General features: G+C 44.3%; 1 protein-coding gene across 4 annotated transcripts in view; it reads left to right on the top strand.

Annotated features, from left to right (window-relative positions):
• The first annotated feature begins 4,271 nt into the window (after positions 1-4,271).
• Positions 4,272-24,393, top strand: part of MAST4 (microtubule associated serine/threonine kinase family member 4) — a 545,073-nt gene continuing 524,951 nt past the window's right edge. For 2 of the 4 annotated variants that reach the window (XM_058563945.1, XM_058563939.1), the window contains exon 1: positions 4,272-4,915. In XM_058563945.1, coding sequence (XP_058419928.1) covers positions 4,556-4,915 — 360 coding nt within the window. In that variant the 5' untranslated portion in view covers positions 4,272-4,555. The remainder of the gene's footprint in view (positions 4,916-24,393) is intronic. The other 2 variants (XM_058563942.1, XM_058563941.1) reach the window with 1 other exon arrangement.

Below are 24,393 nucleotides of genomic sequence, written 5' to 3'. Positions count from 1 at the left end.
TACTGGAACGTTTAAGACAGTGCCTCGGAACCAGACTGCTGCGTTCAAACCACAGTTCTACCGCTCGCTTGCTGTGTGACTTTTGGCAAATTATTTGACCTTGCGACCCTCAGTTTCTTACTCTATAAAGTGGAGCTAACAGACTCTATTTCAAGGTTGTTGCCAGGATTAAATGAAACCATCCATAGACGATGATTAGGGCTCAAGCGACCGTAGCTGTCATCATTCTTCCTGTTAGTAATTCAGATCATGCCATGTCAGTTCCTGATGAACTGAAAAGCAACCTGTCTCTTGTTTCATGCGGATGGCTTGCTTAAGTCATCATTTCACTTCAGCTGTGGCAAATCAACCACATAGGGGCTCGGATAAAGACCAATATTCCTGACTAGGAAAGCAATTGTGAGGCCAGGGCTGGATTTGGACTGCCCCACGGTGCTCTCTCTTCAGCCCTGCTCTCACAACTTAGTCAAGTCACTAGAATTGTCCTTTTGCCTCAGCAGGTCTTCACAGCCCCGCAGATAATTCTGAAGTGTCACAATGCCAGCCTGACAGCCAGAGTCCGTTTTCCAGTATGGCTGTCTATGGCAATGGGGTCACGTCATATTTCCTTCTCCTTCATCTTGGGGGAGGAAACTGACCAGGACAAAGTTTGCTGTCCAATATGATGAAGCACTTTGTATGATGTATCACTTGTAAAGAGCATGATAGCATAAAAGGGCTCATTAGCTAAAGGGACTTTCAACTGGAGTCCTTCAGTGCTTAAGGACCTTGGGCAAAACTTCTGACAGAGAGAAATCTAAGATTCTTGAGGACTCCTGAGCTTGAGGACCTGCTGTTTTTCTGTAACCCCCTCCTCTTCTCCTGTGGCACATTGTTCCTGCAGCACTACCACAACTTTTAAAAATTAATAATGGAGCAATATTATGCAGCATCAATCTCTTGCTTGACCATAAGCTCCTCAAGGGCAGGGGACTCGCCTTATTCATCTTTGTATCCCCTCCAAGCACCTGGCACACATCTCTATCAATGTCTGTGGAACTGAATCGGGTTGAACTTATATTCCAGGTCGCAGTGCCAGAGCTCAGAATAGGAGGAGCTGAATGCAAGTGAGGAATCATTTATTTCCCACTGCTGAGCAGAGAGCTAGCTTCTAAGAAATTCAAGTCACCCCACTGCCCTGAAGACTGCCTCCTCCAGCCCCAGGGAAGGCCTTAGGGTGATTCTATTGGTGCCTTTGGTGAAAGTTCTTTCTCTTAGTTCTTAAAGATCAGGAAAACCCATTTGTTTATTTTTTCTATTGTTTCTCTTGCCCAGTCAGACATGGTGCTTGAAAATATGTTGCTAAGACCGATGTCGAAGAGCGTACTGCCTATGTTTTCTTCTAGAAGTTTCATAGTTTCAGGTCTTACATTCAAGTCTTTAATCCACTTGGAGTTAATTTTGGTGTAAGGTAAGGGTCTACTTTCATTTTTTTGCCTGTGGCTATCCAGTTTTCCCAACACCATTTGTTGAAGAGACTTTCTTTTCTCCATTGTCTGTTCTTGGCTTCTTTGTCGAAGATTAGCTGTCCATAGATGTGTGGGTTTATTTCTGGGCTTTCGATTCTATTCCATTGATCTGTGTGTCTGTTTTTGTGCCAGTACCATGCTGTTTTGGTTACTATAGCTTTGTAGTATATTTTGAAATCAGGGAGTGTGATACCTCCAGCTTTGTTCTTTTTTCTCAGGATTCCTTTAGCTATTCGGGGTCCTTTGTTGTTAAATATAAATTTTAGGATTCTTTGTTCTATTTCTGTGAAAAATGTTGTTGGAACTTTGATAGGGATTGCATTGAATCTATAGATGGCTTTAGGAAGTATGGACATCTTAACTATGTTAATTCTTCCAATCCAAGAGCACGGAATATCTTTCCATTTCTTTGTGTCTTCTTCAATTTCTTTCAGCAATGTTTTATAGTTTTCCGTGTACAGATCTTTCACCTCTTTGGTTAAGTTTATTCCTAGGTATTTTATTCTTTTTGTTGCAATTGTAAATGGGATTGTATTCTTAATTTCTCTTTCTGCAGCATCGTTGTTAGTGTATAGAAATGCAACTGATTTTTGTATGTTGATTTTGTATCCTGCAACTTTACCATATTCGTTTATTACTTCTAAAAGTTTTCTGTTGGATTCTTTAGGGTTTTCTATATATAAAATCATGTCATCTGCAAATAGTGACAGTTTCACTTCTTCCTTTCCAATTCGCATCCCTTTTATTTCTTTCTCTTGCCTGATTGCTCTGGCTACATCAAACTAAAAAGCTTCTGCACAGCAAAGGAAACCATCAACAAAATGAAAAGACAACCTAACAATTGGGAGAAGATATTTGCAAACCATACATCTGATAAGGGCTTAATCTCCAAAATATATAAAGAACTCATGCATCTCAACAACAAAAAACCTAACAACCCAATTAAAAAATGGGCAAAAGACCTGAACAGACATTTCTCCAAAGAAGACATACAGATGGCCAACAGACACATGAAAAGATGTTCAAAATCATTAACTATCAGGGAAATGCAAATCAAAACTACAATGAGATATCACCTCACGCCCGTCAGAATGGCTATAATTAACAAGACAGGAAACAACATGTGTTGGAGAGGATGTGGAGAGAAGGGAACTCTCATACACTGCTGGTGGGAGTGCAAACTGGTGCAGCCACTATGGAAGACAGCATGGAGATTCCTCAAAAAATCAAGGATAGAACTACCATATGATCCAGCTATTCCACTGCTGGGTATTTATCCAAAGAACTTGGAAACACCAATGCATAAAGATACATGCACCCCTGTGTTCATTGCAGCGTTATTCACAATAGCCAAGACTTGGAAGCAACCTAAGTGCCCATCAAGGGACGAATGGATAAAGAAGATGTGGTATATATACACAATGGAATACTACTCAGCCATAAGAAACGATGAAATCCAGCCATTTGTGACAACATGGATGGACATTGAGGGTATTATGCAAAGCGAAATAAGTCAGAGGGAGAAGGTCAAATACCGTACGATTTCCTTCATTAAGCAGTAGATAATAACAACAATAAACAAACACATAGAGACAGAGATTGGATTGGTGGTTACCAGAGGGGAAGGGGGGAGGGTGAAAGGGATAATTCCGGGCATGTGTGTGGTGATGGGTTGTGATTGGTATTTGGGTGGTGAACATGATGTAATCTTTGCAGAAATAGAAGTATAATGATGTACACCTGAAATTTATACAATGTTATAAACCAATGTTATTGCAATAAATAAAAATTAAAAAAAAAAAAAAAAAAGATCAGGAAAACCAAGCACCCGGTCCTGCATCTTGCTGGTTTACAGTCCAGGCCTGGGAGAAGGTAAACTGGAAATGTGAACCCTTTTCATGTTCTGCTTAGCTGATGTGGAGAGGTGGGCCACAGAGTCCTTTCTAATTCAGCTTTGTCTAGGATCTTGCTTAGTGCCTGGCATATTCTTTGTCCTAATTAAACATAGGGGCATAATTTATTTTCTTCCCTTTCAAAAGGTACAAGTCTTTGGCTTAACTTTTTAGTTCACAAACAGAAATAAAGACAGAAAATAGTCTTTTGAACTTTCCATATGTCTAAGCCAGGCAGTCTGCTGAAGCGCTCTCTATATTTGCTCTAATTCTGCCCATTGCCAGACAAGACATACATTAATGTCTCCATTTCCAGTCGAGGGAACTGAGGCCCAAAGAGCTTGAACGGAGAATCCGGGATTGGAGATCAGCTCCGTTTGGATCCATTCACTATACCACGAAGTTTTCCCCTTTCTCCTCCAGCACGCTGGTGGGTGCGTGTGTGCACCCTTAAAGTCCTGCTACTTCTTCTCATCAGTTTCCTCGATTCCACTTTTCCGAAACAAAGTCCAGTTCTTCTCCAAGGTCTCACCGCCCCATTCGGCCCCCTCCCCCTGGTGTTCCAAGGACGGCCAGCCACTCCTCCCCTGAGTTCGGATTCCCAGGCTTTGGCTCGATTGCGGGCCCCACTCCCACCCTCCAGGGTACAGGTGCCTCGCTCGGGTCCCCTGGGCCCCAGCGCTCGGGCAGGACCCCGCAGCCGGCGCCTCGGCCCCGCCTCGCCTACCTGACGCCCGCGCGGCAGGGGGCGCCGCAGCCTCCGCCCACCGGCGCGCCTGCCCTGCCATTGGCTCGGCGGGCTGCCCATCTCCTCCGCGCCCCGCTCTGTCCCGGAGGCAGGTTTCGCTGGAGAAGCCGCAGTCCCGGCGGCTCGGGCGCAGCGCGGGAGGACCGTGGAGCGCCGAGCGCGGACCTGAGCTGGCATGTCCCTGCGCGCGGGAGCCCCCGGCAGCCGCCAGGCCCGGGCGGCGGCTAACTTGGTGGCGGGCTCCTGCGGCCGTGCCGCGGCCATGTAGTCGCCGGCGGGGCTCCCCGCAGCCCGGGAGCGGCAGCGAGAGCCTGCCGGAGCCGAGCTGCCCGCGGCTGCCCCCGGAGGCTCTTAGTGCGCGCCGCGCCCCGCCGCCCCTCGGGCCGCACTTTGGGCGCGGGAGGGAAATGGGGGAGAAAGTTTCAGAGGCGCCGGAGCCGGTGCCCCGCAGTTGCAGCGGCCGCGGCTCCCGGACTCCCGCTCCTGCGGCGGCCGCCGCGTCCTCGCCCGGCGCTTCCTCGGCCGGGTCCTCCTCGGGCTCAGAAACTCTGTCGGAGGAAGGGGAGCCCGGCGGCTTCTCCCGCGAGCAGCCGCCGCCGCCGCCGCCGCCGGGCGGCGCCCTGGGAGCTCGTCAGCCGGCCGCGTGGGCTCCCGCGCGCGTGGTGCTCGAGCTTGGAGTCCCAGCGCCGCCGCCGCCGCTGCCCGGAGGAGCCGCGCCGCCCGCGCCCCGGGGCAGCAGCGCGTCCCGGGAGGAGCAGGACGAGGAGGTGGGCCCCGCCTTCCCCCACCTCGCCCCCTCCGGGTCCTGGCTGGCGGGGTCCCCGGCTCTCCACCCAGCGCTCGCGCGCGGTGAGCAGGGCGCACCGGGGCGTGCAGAGCGTGAGGGACCCCAGGTGCTTTGCCCCGAGCCCGGGGTAATGACAGTTAGGAGCCTCCCTGTGGGTCATTGACTTCCCCAGGGTGGTTACCTCCGTGTTTGTGTTTGTCTTCTTGTGCTGCCTGATAGTGTGCTTTTAAAACGTCAAAGCAGCAAACTCCTTAATGTCTCTATCTGCTTCCGTGGGTTTGTGAAGGGATGTGATCTGACCGCCTAGCTTGTCCCCACAACTAAGGTCTCGTTCTCCGAAGTGGCCATTGCTTCCCACTTAGAAGTGCTTGGGTCGAGGGCGAGTATGGGGAGGGGATGAGTGTGAGAGGGAGAGGCAGAGTGTTGGGGGCGGGGGGAGCGGTGCCCGCCGAGTTGCATGGCGGGGTTTCAGTGGGCCGGGGTATCGCCCGCGGATGGCTCTGGCTGGTCGCGGCAGCGCCGGTCCTGCGGGAGAGGAGGACTCCCAGCTCTTGGCGGCGGCGCTGACGTGCGCGCCTGCAGCTCGAATTCGGACTTGTTCCAGGATGTGCAGATACGCGCTGGTCGCCGAACTGAATATAGGGAACGTCCCACCTTCTTCGAGAGACTGTTTCCATCCTGGTTCCCTGGAAGGATCTTCGTCCAAAACTTGTGGGTCGTGTCCTGACACACTGAGCATATGACTTTGGTCTCCTCCTGCCTGCTTTCTCTGGCTTTTTTCTGCCTTTGGAGGACAGTTAAGGAAGCATAAAGTTCCTCATTTATTTAAAATTATTTGCTTTGGACATTTCTTCTGGAGGAGTCATCTTGATCAGGCAGGGCCATAAATAAAACATCACGCTAACATAGCCTCCTTGTCAAGTTAATTCCTCAGTGCCAGCATGGTATTCTCCTCATCTGTGTTGGAGTTAGCTTTAGTAAGTAATTTTTTTTGTCCCTCAGAAGATGCAGGCTGAGGCCAGTGCCCCTTGGGACCCGAGCCTGGAGGCAAAGACTAGATCTGGCACAAGGTGAGAGGAGTCAGGTCCTAGCCTGGCAGAAATGGAGCAAACCCTAGCTGGTGGTTGTCCAGGCCTCTGGCAGTAACCATGACCCATGTCCCAGTGCTCAGGATGCTTGCAAGCATCCTGGACAGGTTTCTGGAGACCTGCTTTCTAGAACTGTCTCTGCTCCTGAGTTGTGAGGCCTTGGGTGAGTCGTTTCATTCCTCTGAGGTTCAGTTCCGTATCTGTATAATGAGGGGTTTGAACCAGTGAACTTCAAGGTAAAGTTCATTTGCACATGAATACTCCCTTTTTCTGATCAAGAATTTAGGATGGATCCCAAGTTCAGATTGATCCTAGGGACAGGATGCCAGGTGTTAAGCTGAGTGCCACACCCATCACAGAACTACCTGAGCAAACTCGGGACTGAAGCAGCGTTCTTCAGTGGTTGCATCTCCTTTTGAAGATGCCAGGCATGTTCTGAGTGTTCGCCCTGTGACATCTGCCTCAACTTGCAGAGATGAGCACCCTTGTCCCTGGGCAGCTGGGGGTATGCCCTAAGTTACTGATTTACCACTTGATTCTAATTGAGCCTTGCCATTGGTAGAGAAGATAGTAGAGTTAGTTGCCCTGTGTTTTCTGTGTAGCTAGGAGGATGTTCCGTGGTAAATGACATGGTCTTGCAGATCTCAGGTGGGGAACGCCGGGACCTTCTCACTTTTGATCCCGATTCTGTAGCTGATTTATTGCGTGCCCTCAGGGTGACAGTGTTTTACTTTCTCGGAAGTGGATATAATGATAGCTTATTTCACAGGCAATGCAGTGAGGATTGGTTGATTGAAGCACATTTTGGCAAGTGGAATGACTAAATAACATTGGTCAGAATTTGTGCCATCTCAGAATTGGATGGAAACTGATACAGTATTGCAATTTATTGTGTAACTTAACCTGTCGCAGGGGATGCTGGAATTTGTTGAGTGGAAATTTTGATTTGCTTTCAGAATTTTAAAGCGAAACTAAAACTAGAGTTTTTTTTCACCCCTCAGGAATGGAGAAGTGGCAGTCTTGGTGAAAGGGGTTGAAGTCCAGTGTGCATCTTCTGGTTCTTACACTGGGGATGGGATGGTGCAGTGGTTCTTAACCTTTTGGGGCTGGGTGGGGGTTGTGGTTGTGGGCCTCTTTGAGAATCTAATGTAAGCTCTCCATCCTCTCCTCAGAAAACACACACAATTATAAATACCGTGAGGTTCAGTCAGGAACTCCCAGTTAAAAACACTCAGTTTAGTGGAAAAACCAGAGTTTGATTCCTAGCTTTGCCGCCTTAACTAGATGTGAGGTTATGGACCATTCAACTAATGTAAGCCCCATTTTTTCACCTCTTAGATGGGAATTATAGCGATAGAGCGGTTAGGCATTTTATACACACCATCTGATTTAATCCTAGCACAGTATCAACATATAGCATTGGGTGGTAAGTAAATATTAATTTTCATATTTATTTGTGATAAAAATTTTGTGAAATGGAAGTGCAAGCTTGGGCTGGCTTGTTATTTATGCATAATTAACCAGATACCTACTTTCAGAGAACCTGAGGCTGTGTCTATTCAGTTTCTTCCCATTTCGTTATACTATGCTGGGAAACTGTTTTTATTTGTATCAGGTTGTATTACGGCATTGTTAGCGCAGGGTTAGTTGTACTGTAGCAAGGCACTGAATGTAAAGCATTAAAAGGCTTACGTGCAACCCATAAAATGGAAAGAGGTTCATTTAGATTTTAAAATTGTTACATCTAGCTTGGGAGAGTCATTGTTTTCCAAAGATTATTTTACAGTAGCTTATTGCATCAGTTTTTAAAAACAGCAAAATTCTAAGTTTCTAGTATATTGATTGCAGAGCTAATTTTTGGGGGCAATCTTGTTGAAGCTGTTTTGTTATATATCTACTAGGGTCAGTAGTGTGTGACCTATTTCACGTTTTATCTTTCTGTTGATATGTGTGTAAAGAACTTACAAAGTATAGACTTAAATCAGTCCTGTAAGCTTTTGGTGTCTTAAAAACAATGCTTTAGTTTACATGGCACTGATTTTAGTTTCTATGTACTTAATGTCAAACACATGAGACTTAGAGATGGCACATGACTTTTTATTTAATAAACTGCATCTGACTTCTGCGGCTTCCCTGGGCCTGTGGATTTGGGGTCTGTGCATGCTGAGAGGTAGCGGGCTGCATTTCTGATAGTTACATGGTCTAGCTTGGAGGACAGTTCTTCTGACAACATTTCTGAGACTTGCCTTTAGGCACTCTGCCCTGTCCCTTCCCAGAACACCTTGTGATGACTGATCAAGTGCTCAGTGCTGTTTGCTGTGTGTCAGTGAACTCCTGGAAGGCAGAAATCTTGTCTTTGTATGCCTAGCATGGTGCCTCTCATATCTTAATAGGGGTTCAGTAAATATATGTTGAATGAATGAGGAAAAAATGACATCTTTGAAAATAGTTGCACATTTGATTGAAGGGTGACTCTGTATGTGTTCATTTGTTTTTGTGTATTGTGAATTATGATGCTCAAAACTTTAGATCTGTTATCAAAAAAACCTCATGGATCACAGTGAAAATGTTATGAACAGTTTTTCTGGGTAAATTTTGAACAAACTTAAATCACTGAGGATTTACTCAGAACACCTGTGAAGGGACTTTTGCATTACTGTGCTTTTCACTGTGTATGTTAGAACTTGAAACTTTCAGGGATTCTTAGAATGGCAGAAAAAAGGCTTAGTGGTCAAAAGGGTTTTCAACTCAATATAAAGTGGCTCATTTATACTCTGCTGCACTAAAGGATTTGTTTTATTGACATAAATTGGGAAACAGTTTCCCTCATTGATAATAGGCACAATTAAGGGATGTCTTTTAACTGTTCTATTAAATGGTGTATGAGTTTGAGGCTTGCTTTTAACATCACTTTGAGTGGTTGTGCGTGGGGGCGTCCCCCACATGGCAGTAATGCAGTAGATGAATTTCATTGGTTAAGAGAATAAATAGCAAAAAGCAACCATGAATTCAGTAAAGCTTTTCACTGAATTTGTATTTTATTAATCACAGCAGCTACATAATTTGAAAAAAAAAAAGTAGTGCATAAATTTTCGCATATTTATTATTTAATCTGCTTTTTGACTCACTACTTCAATGAGAGCCACGAGTTCAGAAAATCAGTCAGCCAGCCAATTTATAGAGTCTGCCTCGGTGTGAAGCATCGTTCTGGGCACTGAGGACACGAAGATGGAGAAGACAGAGAGAGTTTTGACCTCATGAAGCTTCTAGTGTCGTGGGGGAGATAGTCACTAAACACATGATTGTTAATTAATAGGTTTCAAGGGTGGTAAAGGGGGGTGGGGACAGGCTGTGAGGGGGTGTGTGACGGCACCGTGTAACCCATTTAGTTGGGGCGTAGGAACTGCCTCACTGAGGAAGTGAGGTTTGAGCTGAGACTGGATGGATGAGCAGGAGTTAGTGGGAGAAGGGAAGAGATGAGAGAGATGCAGCTAGCAGGAGAGAGCATGGTGGGGCTGTGGATCTGAGAGGAATCTGGGTGGTTTGGCGTGGAGGAGAGGGGAGCATGGCGTCGGGTGATGTTTGAGAGAGAGGCAGCAGCTGGGTCATATAGAGTCTTCTGGACTTGATTCTGAGGGCACTGGGAGCTATCGAAGGATTTGAAGCAGGGAAGTGACGTGATCAGATTTGTGTTTTGGGAAGGACAGGCAGCATGAAGCCCACGTGTTGGGAACGGCTGCTGTGGCCTGTTTAAATGTTTGATAACCTGAGAGGATGGCATCTTAATAAATGGTGTGTAGATGGAACAGGGGCTCATTCCTGATAGTTCAGGTACTCGAGGTAAACACATATGAAATATAATAGGAAAAGAATTTAGGTCTATTCAAGAGACTATCTTAGTGTAATATTAATGCTTCTTTTCACTGTGATATTGCCTTAAGCCTAGTATTTTCTTGAAGGAAAAGCTTTATTAACGTGAATGGAGACTGAGAAGAGGGCCTTGCAAATACTCATTTCCATAGTAAATCGCAGGGAAACATTTACCTGAGGTGAATATGAGGGGAAATTGCCCTGAGATTGTGTGCGAGTCTCTGGTGATGGGAAGTGTGGTGTTGGTGAGCTAACACACATTGCAATAGTCTAGCTTGTTTGCTTGGATTTTCCTACAGAGGGAAGGGTCAGCATCAAAGAACTCAGGCTTTTACCCTTTCCACCTCTGGTCTGAGGTATTCCAGGAAATGTCAAATATTTATATTTTTCCAGTGTTTTAGAGCCAGTGACAAAGGCTATCTATGCCCTCAGACTTAGTGGATATGGTCTATGAGTCCGGTTGTATTTCACTTTGTCCCTGTGGGGAAGAGCGTGGAAGTGCTACAATGCAGGGTGCAAAGATGATAAACTGTAGAAAGAATCCTGGCAGAAAATTTCTCACAATGAGAGGAGTCCATAACCAGGTGGCCTGGCGTTAGAGAAAACTGAGTGGGGTGTGTGTGTATGTTTGTATGTGTGTGTGTATGTCTGTACGCACACATGCATGTGTACATCTTAGAAGAGAATATTGTACTTTTTAGATGAAAGACACCCCATGCCATTTATAATCACGTTCTCACACTCTATAGTGTTGCCTGGAAAGGGCTTGTGCTCCTCTCCCTCATCCCTTCAGAGCTGGCAGCCAGTGTTTCCCTGCTCTTGAGGTCAAGGTCTCTAGTGCCGAGGGACATGGACTAATGACCCTGGTTCAGCCACTTATAGGCCCTGTGACTTTGGAAAGGTTGTTAATACTGAGACTATTTCCTCATCTGTAAAATGGACATGCCAATATTTATTGCAGAGGGTCGTTATGAGAATTAATGAGATGTTTTGTATAAAATACTCAGCATGATGTCTGGCACACAGTATGCCTTCCATAATTATGTTTGCTGTTATTACTGAGTATGGAAAAGCTGGTTTATGCAGAATATCACGGCCACAGATGGGAATAATCGGAAGCCTTGAGTCCCTTCCATCATGGAGTATGCTACCAGCATGTTTTGTTGGTAGTCCTGGCAGGCCCTTTCATTCATGAGTAGGTAGATGTGTTACATAGTTATCACTTTTAATTTCATGGACAGAGCATTTCTTATGATGTACTAACAGCAAAGCTTTATGGTGTATGGTTCATTAACCCTTCTATTAAGACACTGTCTCTCTTTTGCTCGTGGAACCTGCTCTTAGTGATCATTTATTAAATAATATACTCAAAGACTCTGTGAATATGTAAATCATGAGCTGCGCCCAGGGATTTAGTCAGAAGGCAGCATGTCAGCCGTGTGGTGAGGCTGGTGAGGTGACCATGTACTTCTCTTAAGCTTCCTAGATAATATTTAGAGGCTGAGAAGAGAGTAACAAGGAAATCCAGTGATTTTCTGGAAGCCGACTTGGGCTCGTGTAAGCACTGGGGGCCAGGAGGGAGTGAGGCAGGTGGTCCAGGGGCCACCCCAACTTCTCAAAGGGGAAATCTGTTAGAAATGCGATAAAATTTCTAAAAATGCAAGAACTCATGTATGTAAATTGCCCAACAAAAATTCTATTTTATCATTTTGGGATAGTGTAAACATTTCAATTTTTTTCTTAATATTTCAATTTTTAAGGCAAAAATGCACATAATCTCAGAGCACTCTTGATATAACTCGCATGCTGGTACAGCGACTACAGTGCTTCCACCATCCTGCTGCTCTGCCCTCTGCACCTGTTCAGGTCGACATCAGTTCAAAGATTATTGTTCTCTTTGATGTCTGCACTATTTTGTCTGGTTTCTTATCTGGTAATGTTATTTTGGGTTAAAGCATAACATAAACTATGATTAAGCAGAGGTCTCTTTCTCCAACAGCTGTTGTGCACTTGTTTCTCTGCCTCTCTTTGCCCTCTCTCTGAGCACCCTCTCACCTGGTCCAGAATTCCTGGGAAGGGTTGGGCAGCAGTCACTTCCAGGGTTAGGAGAGAGAACCCTGCCCTAAATGTGAAATGTTGGTTCAGGACCGTGGTCAGCGGTACACATACACTGAAGTTTAAATGTATAGAACGTGTATGAAATTTCTGGTGGTACCACCCAACTTCTCTAATGAAAAACATTCACTGCTTAGTTAATCATTTGACTTCATAACTAGACACATGTGTCTGTGAGACAGCTTATAAATTTGTACCCTAGGCCTGTACTCTTTTGCTAGCCCATCAATTCCTCTCTTGGACACAGTCAATATAATTTTGATTATGGTACTTACTTTCACTGAACCTTTCAGCCCAAATGCTTTGTCTTGATATTGGGGGTGGGGGCAGGTGGGGAGGTGGGAGGGAGGATGGAACTACTGACGAATTGGCTTTCTTTTCTTAACTAATTTCATAGGCTATCATGTGGAAAATGAAAATTTAATTTTAATGTGCTTGACTTTGTAATTTAATGGTGTTTTCAGTGGCCAGCAAGCTCACAGGTGCACCCAGTTTAGTTTGGGGAGTTGAGTGTACATAACAAAATCACATCAGATGTGGGTCTTTTGGCCTCTGCCTTAGAACTTGGTCAGCTACTTTTTTTTTTTTTTTTAAGTTTTTTTTTTTTGGGAAGAAGATTGGCCCCTGAGCTAACATCTGTTGCCCATCTTCCTCTTTTTGCTAAGGAAGATTAGCCCTGAGCTAACATCTGCACCCATCTTCCTCTATTTTTTATGTGGAACCCCGCCACAGCATGGCTTGATGAGCGGTGCATAGGTCCGCGCCTGGGATCCGAACCTGCGAACCCCGGGCCACTGAAGCAGAGCACGTGAACTTAACCACTACACCACCGGGCCAGTCCCTCAGCTACTTTTTTAATAAGCTGAGAAGTTAGGTATGTAGTTCACTCCTGGCTGATGATTTTGTGCCATTCTATGTTTGTTTTAAAAATAATACCATCTGAGGCCAGCCCGGTGGCACAAGTGGTTAAGTGTGCGCGCTCCGCTGCGGCGGCGGCCCGGGGTTCGCCGGTTCGGATCCCGGGTGCACACTGACGCACCGCTTGGCAAGCCATGCTGAGGCGGCGTCCCATATAAAGTGGAGGAAGATGGGCACGGATGTTAGCCCAGGGCCAGTCTTCCTCAGCAAAAAAAAAAAAAGAGGAGGATTGGCAGATGTTAGCATAGGGCTGATCTTCTCATAAAAAAAAAAATAATACCATCATTTCTCTGGCTTCTGATGTTAACATCTGTCTTTTCAGGCATTTCTTTATGCAGAGATGGATACACTTTCTGCAATGCAGGAAGGGCCCCAGTGCCTCATCAGTGCCGGGGAAATAAAGTAAAATTGGGTTAGAGTTGGTGGTTAAAACCTTATGTCGTTGTACACGGTCATTGAGACTTATATTCAGAGAAATTACAAATTTAAAATTGCTTTTTAGGGCAATCATTGCTAGCTGAACTACATTAAGGTATTGAAATAGAATGCAGTTGTGATGAAATCCATTTTGTGTGTAAAGGTTAAAGGATTATTTTCACAAATAGGTTCTTTATAAATAAATTGATCCCATAGAAATATGTCTAGCTCCTGTACACACAAACTCACAAAATTTGCTTCGTCACTCCCTTAGTTTTAGTTGGAGTGCGTAATTGAAATCACCTGAGGCTTAATTGAAATCGTCATCACCCCAGGCTTCTCGTTTTACAAGGGCGGCTCTGAGGCTACTCACTTAGATGCCGCCAAGGAGAGGAGGGGAGAATTGTTCCAGAGAAAGGAGCAGCCCCAAATGCTGGTTTGGGGAGAAAGGACCATAGAAAAGTTTTACTTAAGGAGGAGAACATTAGACTCATCTCAGATGAGTAGTGTACGAATCAGGAAGACCCAAGAAAATGCTGACCTTCCCGTTCCTGTGGCTTTTCTCAGACTAGTAAGTAGAAGTGCTGTGTTCAGTCAGCGCGGCCTAAGTTTAAAGACTGTGTGTGAGCATGAGAGAGTGAAGAATGAGAGGGAGACTACTTGTCAAGTAAGAGGAAAATATCTTCTCTTTGCCTTATGTTTTGGTACTTTAAATTATTTATCTATTGTTTGAAATATTACCTTTGTAAACTTTATTTAATGTACCACTTTATTTTCTTGGAAAATTTTGGTTTTTTGCGCTATGGACATTAAATTACCCTAATAGGCTACCCCAGTTCTTTGTTGGTTGGGCAGGGGAGTATGGTTCAACAGTGCCTCTAAGACCTTGTATGAATAGCTTTAACCTGTGGTGATGGGTGGATCGCAGCCATGGTGCAAATTCTGTATTAGGAGGACAAGAGGTAAAATGGAAATAACAACTTTGAACTCGCTTGATTTTCTTTATTAAAATGTCAGTACCGCTTTTGTTTTCAAGCGTTCCACTTCTGAAGTTAAAACATTTCTACTGGAGCAAGCTGAGGGCAACAGTTTTAAAATTATGGAGTAAGAGTGGTTGGGAAGAGCTATACCAGTAGAGTAGCATCATGACGATTTTGTAACCTGCTAAAATCATACTGGTTTAAATGCCTTTAAAATTATTCGGAGTTATCACTTTCTTTGTATTGGGTTGCCTGTCATTCTGTGTTCTAATTCATTCCTTGCTCTTTCTTCCCTTCCTGTCTATAGCTTGATCATTGGAGTTTGAAAAAGAACACGACAAACCACTTTAGCTGGGAGATTGTAGTGAAACCTTTGTTAACAAAACAGAATGTTTGGGGGAAAAACCCTTTCTGGTTACTGAATTTCATGATTCACTAAAAATTAATTGAAGGCCTTTGTTCTCACTTTGTTGCTTACCTTTTTTCCCTGTAATGTCATGGTGCAGTTTTGCTGTCTTATTATTCTGTGCTGAACAAGCTGGATTTTTTTTTTTTAATGACTGGACATCTTGTAGAGCCTTAGGGCTCTCACTCTGGGCATCAATCATCTTTGAAAACTATGGAGGACGTAGAAGTGTATAAGAAGAGGTAGAAAATGAGTATAAAATTGCATGTGCTGTTAACGAAAGTAGATAATCTTGACTTCTTTTTTAAACTTTAGAAGTTGAAGATGACAGTTTTGTTTTTCTCAGCGTTGGGCTGCATTATCTTTGTTCCTGGGTTATGCTAGATCTTGTATATATTGTTAATATTTGTACAGTACTTATCAGAAGAGGGTGTGCAAACTGTTATTATTTCAACTGTTTTCTCGTTCCCATTTTGTACACATTTCTCTTTGTAGTAGAGTTAATAGTTAATATATCTCCCTCCTGCAAGATTGTGAGCTCGTCAGAGTGGGAACAACGTCCTATCAACTCAAGTCCCTGTAGCAGAGAGAGTGCATCGCATGTAGTGGATAATAACAATATCTGGCACAAAATTGCGGGTGAGGCATATTGTGTGTCAAGACGCCATTCTGAGTGTTTTACATGCATTTATTCACTTAACTGTTACAAAAGTCTTTTTAAATTTAATTGATAATTCTTTTGGTTCATACTACCACGCTGTAGCTAAGTGGCCTCTGAAGGTTATACAAATGAAGAGAGTAGTGAGAAGAGACGGTTTGAGGAGACAATTGAGGAGCACTGTGCATTCCTTAAGGCCTTAGCCTCTTGGTCATCTCTATCCCAGAGCCTTATATGATGTGGCACACGATAAATGATGGTTGAATGAATAATTGTTAAATGAATGAAAATACTACTTAGTGGATAGGTCCTTGTGTCTTTGGCGTTAAGAGTTTGGATTGTCTGTCTGTAGAACTTTGGTTAAGGTCAGGGCTAAGATTTAAAGCTATGACTCTGGGTTTTAGGTCATCAGTGGGCTGAGTGGGTTTCTACAAATGAAAGGGTTTGACTCTAAACCAGTTCTTATTTTTCTCTTGGCACTGGGAAACTGTATTCTGCCGGGATAATTTTTGGTTATTCATTACAATCACACTTGTAACAGTAAGCTATTTTTGCCGCATATTTAAAGGGATTTTAATTTCTGATGAAATATTGACAACTAGCCTTAAAATATTAAGTGATACTGGGCTGCACTCATTAGTGCTCAGGATAAAGCTGCTGTCAGTGGAAATGGGTGGCAGGAATTCTGGCAATTTTGTCAGTAGTGGATGAGTTGGTGTGGCAGTTAGGAGACCTGAACTTTGCCTTGGCTCCTTAATAGGCAAATTATCAGCCTTCGTGATCTTCACCTGTGATGAAATAGGTTCTTTTCCAGTCCAGCTTGTTTTTGTTTCCCTCTTACAATAGAAACATTCATTTAAAATTTTAAAATTGTCATCAGTATATGATTTGTTATAGAACTGTTTATCCATGTTTTTCTTTTGACAAACTTGATAGTCAATTTAGATAGTGGTGGTTTCTGGTTTGTGAATAAGCACGTGATCTTGAGAGGCATTCTCAGGGGGACAGTTACTCGTGGATTCTTCCTTTCAGATTATGCTGACTTAAACATACAGAAAAAATATGCTTTCCTTATGTTCCACTTTTATCCATCTTTTAAAATTTTTTGCGATATTTCTGTTGGTCATCATGAATAAAGGTTGAGGGTCCTATCTCTCACTCCGCAGTCCCTGCAAAGGACTTTAACTCTGGATCACAAGGTCAGTTTTGCCTTTCTCTTGATGCTGTAGCATCCTGTTGTGTTACCTCACCCCTTCACGTTGCCAGGCTTCTGTGGGTTTTTTTGAAATACTTAGAGTCTTTAAATAGAGCATGAAGCTTCAGTTTTAGAATAGAAGTCTTGTAATAGCAAATTGGTTTGGCTAGCAGGGAGACAAGGGTGTAGAACATGAGCCCCCTTTTCAGTACAGGGTAACTTTAGGGCCTGCGTATTAGGGTCTTAACTGTATGAACTAGGCTGTCCTTTAGAAATTGTCATGGAGGCTATCTGTTGAATAATCTTTAAAATAAAACAATTTTTAACCATAGAGATGTAGTTTTAAATGGTGATTCGCTTTCCAGATCAGCCTACAAAAGCCTAATTAACCCCCAAAATGGGATGATAAAGTCTTAGAAATGGGATCATAGTGCTAGAAATGGTGAAAGTAGAATTTTGCGTCTGAAAGGTCAAAGGCTGCTCTGCACCTGTCTTCCCCAGAGAGGTTAAGTGTGTACTTGGCCAGAGCGGGACCCGAGCTGGGGCCTTCTGACTGTCAGCTGCTCCTGCCAGTCAGGGCACTGCTGCTCCAGCTTTCAGTTTCTAATGTGAGGTTCCTTTTGGGGTACCGGGGGCAAGTCTTTCTTCTCTATAGTGTTGGGGGCAATATAGCAGCTTCTGGAGGTGGATGACTGTGGCACAAATAATCATTGGCTGTTCTCAACATCTGCACACCTGGATGAGCAGGGCACTACCCTCCTGGGTGTTCTGAGTTAGGGAACAGTTCAAAGGGGAGAGGGAGCTCGCACACTCAGCCTCCACTCGAGCCATGTGGTGGCTCTGGAGATCCTCCTGGAGATGTGGCGATGACATTTCTTTGTCTTTAGGACACCTTCTTGGGTGCCCAAGACTCCCTCACATATGGGGACAAATCATTTTAGCCCAAAGCAAAATGTCTCCTGCTGCTTCTCAGTTCACTTCTAGTGGGGGAGGCCTGTGAAGGCTCAGAATTTAAGGTAGAAGGTGGTTTCCTCAGAGCACATCAGAATGCCTTTTTAAATAAACCAAGTACTATTAATAGAAATAATTAAAACTAGAGGCCATTTATCCAAAACATTTTTTCTTTGTATAATAAAATATCTTTGTAGAACAAATGATGCTCTGATTTGCATGGTCTGTCTCTCCCTCACAAGCAGAAATTCAATTTTCCCATGCTTTTTCTTTTAGTTTAACTCAGATGATAGGGTTGATAGTTCCTGTAGATGAGGCTTTAAATAATTGCCACATGTCCTTGTTCCGTTGGGGACTTTATACTTAAATGTGTATTTTCAGGAACCCGAGTCCACAGAGTTTGAGGAAGGGTGGCCGCGTCACTCCGCCTGGGGGATGTTTTTATTCACTATGTCTCGAGTTGCTTGTCTTCTCTCTCTGCCATCTCTCTCCCCTCCTCTCATGAGATGGTTAAGGCTGAGTTGTGGAATTGTTGCAATTTGTTCTTTCAAAGAGATGTCGATGGCCCCATCAAAATAGTTGATAGCTAAGTTCCAGCAATGAGGATGATCCTGTCAGAGCCTCTCTGTGCCCCTTTAGAGATCGTCTGTGGAGTTAAAGGAAAGTGAAACACAGATATTTAAAAATGATAAATACAGGTTTACCGAGTGATTTCATGATGATAGTTATGAGCCCTGCTGAGAAACATCAGGGAGCGCTCCCTTTGTCCTCTTGCGAATCATCCAATCAGACGGGCACTTTCTTGAATTGTTCAGATACTGTCACCTGCAGTTTTTAGAAATTTGTTTTGACACCTAAGGACATCTAAGGATGTAAATGTAATTACTGCTGCTGCTTTCTCTGTGGGCTGGGATGAAAAGTGGCAGATTATATAACAAAATTGCCACTAAGATGTAGCTTTTTTAAAGTTAAGTTTCACAGGTATTCAAAATTTTGTTGCTAAACTTGTAATACAAATTGATGACTTCTAAAGCATTACTTTAAGGTCTTGGGCAATCAGACTAATTTGACTTTTGAGATGGGTAGCTTTCAGTTTCAGGTGGTTAAAACAGCTGCTCACTTAGGATATCCTAGAAAACTAGGGCTTTATTAGAGTGGGATTTTGTGTGGGAGGCTCATTTTAACCTAAACTTACAGGCTGGAGCTATATATCAGTATTATTGAGGTACAGGGGTGGTGAGTGGGTGGAGCCAAGTCAACTACTTCTTGGGTTATTATAATTATCTTTTGGAGTGCCTCTGTCTTCTTGCTTGTTGGCCTGCACTTTTGAAGGCCAGAGAGGGAGGAAATACTAGAGCACTGGGTGAGTGGACATAGGGTCCTGGAGAGTGAGGGTGTTATCTTAGCATGCTGTTTCTGTAGCAGCTGCTGGTGAAGATGACCTTGTTGGAGGTGGGAGGGTAACACTTCTCCCTGTACCCAGGCTGCTGCCAACCCTTCCTGCTGTGGGGCAGAGCTGGTGTGAAAGTGCACATTGTCTTGCTTTGTCAAGTCAAGAGGTATTTATTGAACCTTGCTGCTTGCAAAGCTCTATAGGAGTTGTCAGCTAGGAGGGAAGGGAGATGCAAAAGAAATAAAAAAAATCTAGTCAGCACCTCAAGCAACATACGGTTGGATTAGGAGACAAAGTACACAGAGTGAGCTGACCTGAATGTGCACAGTGCACTATCAACAAGTGAAAACGTGATTCAGACTGAAGGTGGGTGTGGGGAGGGAGGAAAGTACAGAATCATCAAGCTGATGGGCTTCATCTGGAAGTGGGTCTTCCTGGTGCCTCGAGGTTGTAAGTGTTGGAAAGGCGAGAGGAGTTGGTACCAGATTAAGTGATTTGTCTCAGCAGATATGTTCACCAGACCTATTTGCAGTCTTAGGAAAATCTATTTTTCTCTTTAAAAGGAATAATGTTTGGAAGGAATAGTAACTGGACGGTTGGTTTTTCCATATGTTTATGGTTAACTCTTTGTGCCTGTGTAATTTAAAATTACTGATACGAAATAAACTACCAGGATTGTAGTATATTCTCTAATACGAGTTTATTTATGGCTTTATAACTTTCTAATCAAGGGTATTTTTTTAAAGATTGATATTTCCCTAGATAATTAAGCAATGTTTATAGTTTTTCTACTTTTTTAGTCACTGTCTTCAGGAAATTTTTGTTTGTGGGGCAGAGTTTAGGGAGAAAGTATGTCAGGTAAGAATTTACCAGGGAAGGCATTTTTGGTGCTGTCTCGTGAGGAAAGCATTTTATTTTCCTGCTTTGGGATGTCTTTTGGTTGCTCATTACTTGAAATTTGCCAAGTTTAGAGCAGCGATGTTTTTGGCCCAGCTGAAATTTCAAACACTCCCTCAATCTTTTTGTTTTCCTCTTCTTCAAAGTGTGAAAAACTTCTTCAAGGAGAAGCTCTCACCCTTTGCATCTTTGGCAGGAATCATGGCCTCTGTCAGAGAGGAGCCCCCGACATAGCTGAGGACTCGCCCTGTGGCCATGGCAGCCCCTGATCCAGGAGCGGACACCTCTGAGCCAGGTGGACTTGCTTCAAGTCCTCAGTATCCAGAGACTAACTGGTCTTCTTAGATAGGTCCTGTGACTTTATAAGGTAGTTTCTCTAAGGCTTAAACCTGTCAGGGTGGCTAGTTCCCAGTGTTTGCGGATGGGGAGGGAAGTGAGCCTACTGAGGATAAAGCCTACTCTCTAAAAGGCTCTCTGGACTTGATCTGTCTCCTTCAGGACTCTGCAGGCATGGGGGAAAATCCCTCCACCAAAGATTCAGTGATTGCCAATTGTGGTCTACCTGTGTGGGGGCCACATGTGATGTGGGGGCCGCTTTCAAAAGCCACGCAAAATTATAAAGCAAGACTGCAGGGGGCACTGGAGAAAATGATTTTATAGCGTGAATGGGGAAAATTTAGAGGAGATGGTGTTACTTATAAATGCCCAAGCTAAAGAGGAGTGATTAGGGCAGTTCTGCTTTTGTAATTGACATTAAGCTCCCAAGTGAACTTACTTGTAGCCCTATTCTCTCTTCCCTGGCCCAGCACTCTTATCCTTCACTCTTCCTTCTGGAAAAATGACTAAGAAAGCAATCTGTGAGGCCCTGGGTGAATGTCTGGCCAGTTCCACCACTTCTTCAAAGATTCTCTGTCCCAGTTATTTTTATTGTAACCACAGTGTGTACTCTGGACTTTTGAAATTTACAGTTACAACTATGCTATTAATCTTAACTCTGAAAACTATAAATTTTCACCCTCTCCACATAGAGCTTGCAGACAGCCTGGTTAATGCATGAAATGATAGGGAGAGTAGAAGCTGTTCCTATAAGATTTGAGTTGTCTGGCATGTGAAGTCAAGGAGTTTATTGGCTCTTATTGAAATGTTATTTGGGGTCTCTAGAATCCTTTGACTCTTGAGGAGGGCAGTGAGATCCCAATCTTAGATTAAGCTTTGAAAAAAAAATCTTTAATTAGAGGTTTTCTATGTTGCAGAACAGAAGACCTCTCAAGGGACCCCTATTTTCCCATCTTTTGGAGAACAAGTTCCTCCTGTTCTTTGAGTTGGCAGATTTCTTTTGTGCCGAAAGACATTGTACTTTGCACACCTCCCAGCATGAAGGGGTCCCAGCATGAAGGGGCTGCTAGGACAGTGGTTTGGGGAGAGCAGGAACCTCGTGGTCCACACGTAGTGAGAGGTCCAGGGACCCCTCCTGTTGGGAGGTGATGAGGTGCATCTACTGGGCATGTGTTTATCTGGAGCTAAGGACACAGCATCCTCTCTGATACTTTGTTTCAAGGGGCACGTGTGGCAGAATAATTTTTTTAAGCAATTAAACCTGTATCTTGCTCTTTGCTTTTTCTCTTCTCTGGTATTGCAAGCAGGAACTGGAATGGTTGTAATTCCTTGCCTTGGGGATATTCGCCTGGTAGAAAACTGAAGCAGTTTCAAGTAGAGGATCTTCTCAGTCTCTTCATAAATAAAAAGTCTAAACCTGTAGAGGAGAGAAGGCTGTGCCTCCTGGGATCAGGGGTGGTTTCCCTTTGAGAGCAGGGAAAGAGAAAGCAGATTCCTCCAGACGGGAAGGGGGTCAAGGTTGAGTTGGCGCAGGGGTACAGGGGTTGGGATTCCGTGGTCCTCTCGGTGGCAGCATGAGGCCAGGAAAGGCTGGACTTGAGACACCGCAAGCATCCTGCCTTGGCAAAGATTCTGGGACCGCGTGTGGGGCATGGAAGCACATGGATTTCAGCCCCTCAGGGGCTGGTTGACCATGAGGACTCAGCAGTACGCATGGTAGGCTTCCCTGTGTGCCATCCCAGGAACAAGTCCGAGGGATCAGTTTCATACCACAGGCCTTGGAATCAGAATTAATTGGATTTTAAGAATGTTTTTTGTACATCTGACTTTTGTGAGTTGAGGTTTCGTACCTGCTGTACCCACGATCAGAACTTGGCTTCGTAAAAATGCCTAGCTGTGATGCTACCATAAACTTAAAATCTTGGTTCTGCCCTTCTGTGTAATTTTACTAAAAATTAAAGTTTGGTGATCCAGGCAAATCAGAAGGCGGCACTGAGAGCTGAGTTTCTCTTAGCTCAAAGGTTTGTCCCGTGCTTCCTTCCTCCCTCCCTCCCCTTTGTCCGCCCCCAGCAAGTTCGTGGCTTCCTGCACAGGGCATCACCCTTGGATCTCCTAATGCACTGTCCTGATTGCGTTTGAGGTCGTCTCCCCTCGCCAGACTGGGAGCTACAGGAGAGCAGAGACCCTGTCTTAAGCATCTTTGTAGCCACAGCAGCTGCTCCCAGGGTGCAGTAAATCTTTGTTGAATAAATAAATGCATGAAGGGAACTTTACTCTGCAGCTGAAGGGAAGGTGAAGCTCTGAAGTGAGAGCTGGCACTGAAAGACTGGCATGAGAAAGACTCCAGGAGAGAGTCCCCTCACTTTACCTCGTGGATCATGGGTGGGTGCAGCGTGTGCATTTTTCACATTCATTCCATGTGCTGTCAAAGTGAGCAATTCAGAATGGGATTCAAAGAAGAGATGATTAAAAAAATTTCTTTTAAAAACTTTATTTTATGTTCAAGTTATATGTAAGTCTGGCGCTGCTGGCTGGCCAGTCGTCACCAGTTAGGCAGAAATGCCTGGAGTAAGACAGTTCAGGCTGGCTGGATGTCTGAGGAGATGTCTCGGGGCTCCTGGTTCTCTTCCCATAACACCTGAGAGTGCTGGTCCAGGAAGGGGTGAAGCCCAAGGCCCACCTCCTCGGAGGTCAAGGGCTTCCTTTCTGGATTGATGAGTTCTGTGAGCCCTGGGGAAGCCAGGGTTTTGTTTCTCAGGCTCCCAGGATGAGCAGCTGGCAGGGGCCTCTGTGTGAGTGGGCGTGGGTGCCCCATCCTCTGAACGGGCAAATGTTTAAAAATGTTTGCAAAAGCAGATTCTGGAAGGAAGACCAAGACTTCCCTGTGTAAATAGTTGGTAAGTACTGCTCCTTTCTTTCCTTTTACTAATTAATTTCCCTGACAGCTTTGCTGGCGGCTCTTCTCCACAATTGGTAGCTGAATTGCAGTGCTCAGTTATCTGTATAATAACATGGTATAAAAACATATAGAGCCAGGAAAAAAATGGCTTCGACCAAAGTGGCTGAGCCTTGAAAATGGACACCTTGCACATTCACATCTGGACTGAAAGGAGAGCATCAAATCTGTCACTAATGATTTAATTGACTGAATTTCTTCCTAAAAGGTAAAAGAAAACATTAAATTTGAGTATGAGGCAGTTAATTTACCTTCAAATACAACCAGAAGCATTATTTCCCTCAAATGTATGGGTTTTCTGATGCTGTTAATTAGAAGTGATTCTCTGTGGCTCTCTTGCTCTGGAAAATGTTGCTAATGCATTTCAGCATGGGCCTTATTGAAGGCCTACTATGTGCTAGGCACTGCACTTTGCATACATTATATTTTTTTAATTCTACCTGTGATCTTATGAGGAAGGTGGGGATATCTCCATTTCATAGTTAAGGAAAGCGAAGTTCGCAGAAATTCAATAACTTGCTCACAGTTTATCTGATATGAAAACCAGTGCTTTTTCCCACGGTGGGTCAGTAAAAGCAGAGAGGAGCTGATTTTTTTTTTTTCTTTTGCTTTGTTACAGTTGCTCATGAACGGACTTACCAATTTGTTGTGACAGTTACTTAAAAAAATAGTGTGAAAAATATGTAGAGCTGAATTGCTGAGCCTTGCCTGAATTCCTGGCTCACAAAATTGTGAGGTAAAATGAGAGAGTGGAAGTTTTAAGCCAAAGTGTTTTGGGGTAGAACGTACACACACTAGATAAGCAGCTTACAGGCCCTTGTTCTTTCTGTTTCTCTCGCTCAGGATGCTCACCCTCTCCCCTCCACAGTACCGTCACCTTGAGGGAAGCGCACCATATAAGCAAAATCTGGAAAAGCCAATGACCATCAACAAAATAAAACACAAAGCCAACTAAGAAAGGGAGAAAGACAGTGCTTGGGAGAGCCAGGAGCACAATAAGCAAAATATTTAGCCTGGCTTTCCAGCAGCTCGGGCTGAATAGGGAAATGGGTGCTATGGCAGTGCTTTGTGGTCTCAGCTTTGACTACATTCAAGTCTCTTGTGGAGCGTTGACACGTCAGGATTCCGCTGGGAGGTCTTGATTCTGCGTGCCCATCTGTTAAAGGCAGCCAGGTGGTTCTGAGTGGCCGGGGGTGTAGAAGCTTTGTTCTTGCTCCTGTTGGCCAAAGGAGTGAGGAGAGAAAGATTGGCGTGTGGAGAAAGATTGTTTACTGCCCA

Source organism: Diceros bicornis, chromosome 20, assembly GCF_020826845.1.
Source record: "Diceros bicornis minor isolate mBicDic1 chromosome 20, mDicBic1.mat.cur, whole genome shotgun sequence".
In the NCBI taxonomy this organism is placed as follows: domain Eukaryota; kingdom Metazoa; phylum Chordata; class Mammalia; order Perissodactyla; family Rhinocerotidae; genus Diceros; species Diceros bicornis.
This window is presented reverse-complemented; position numbering and strand designations above follow the sequence as displayed.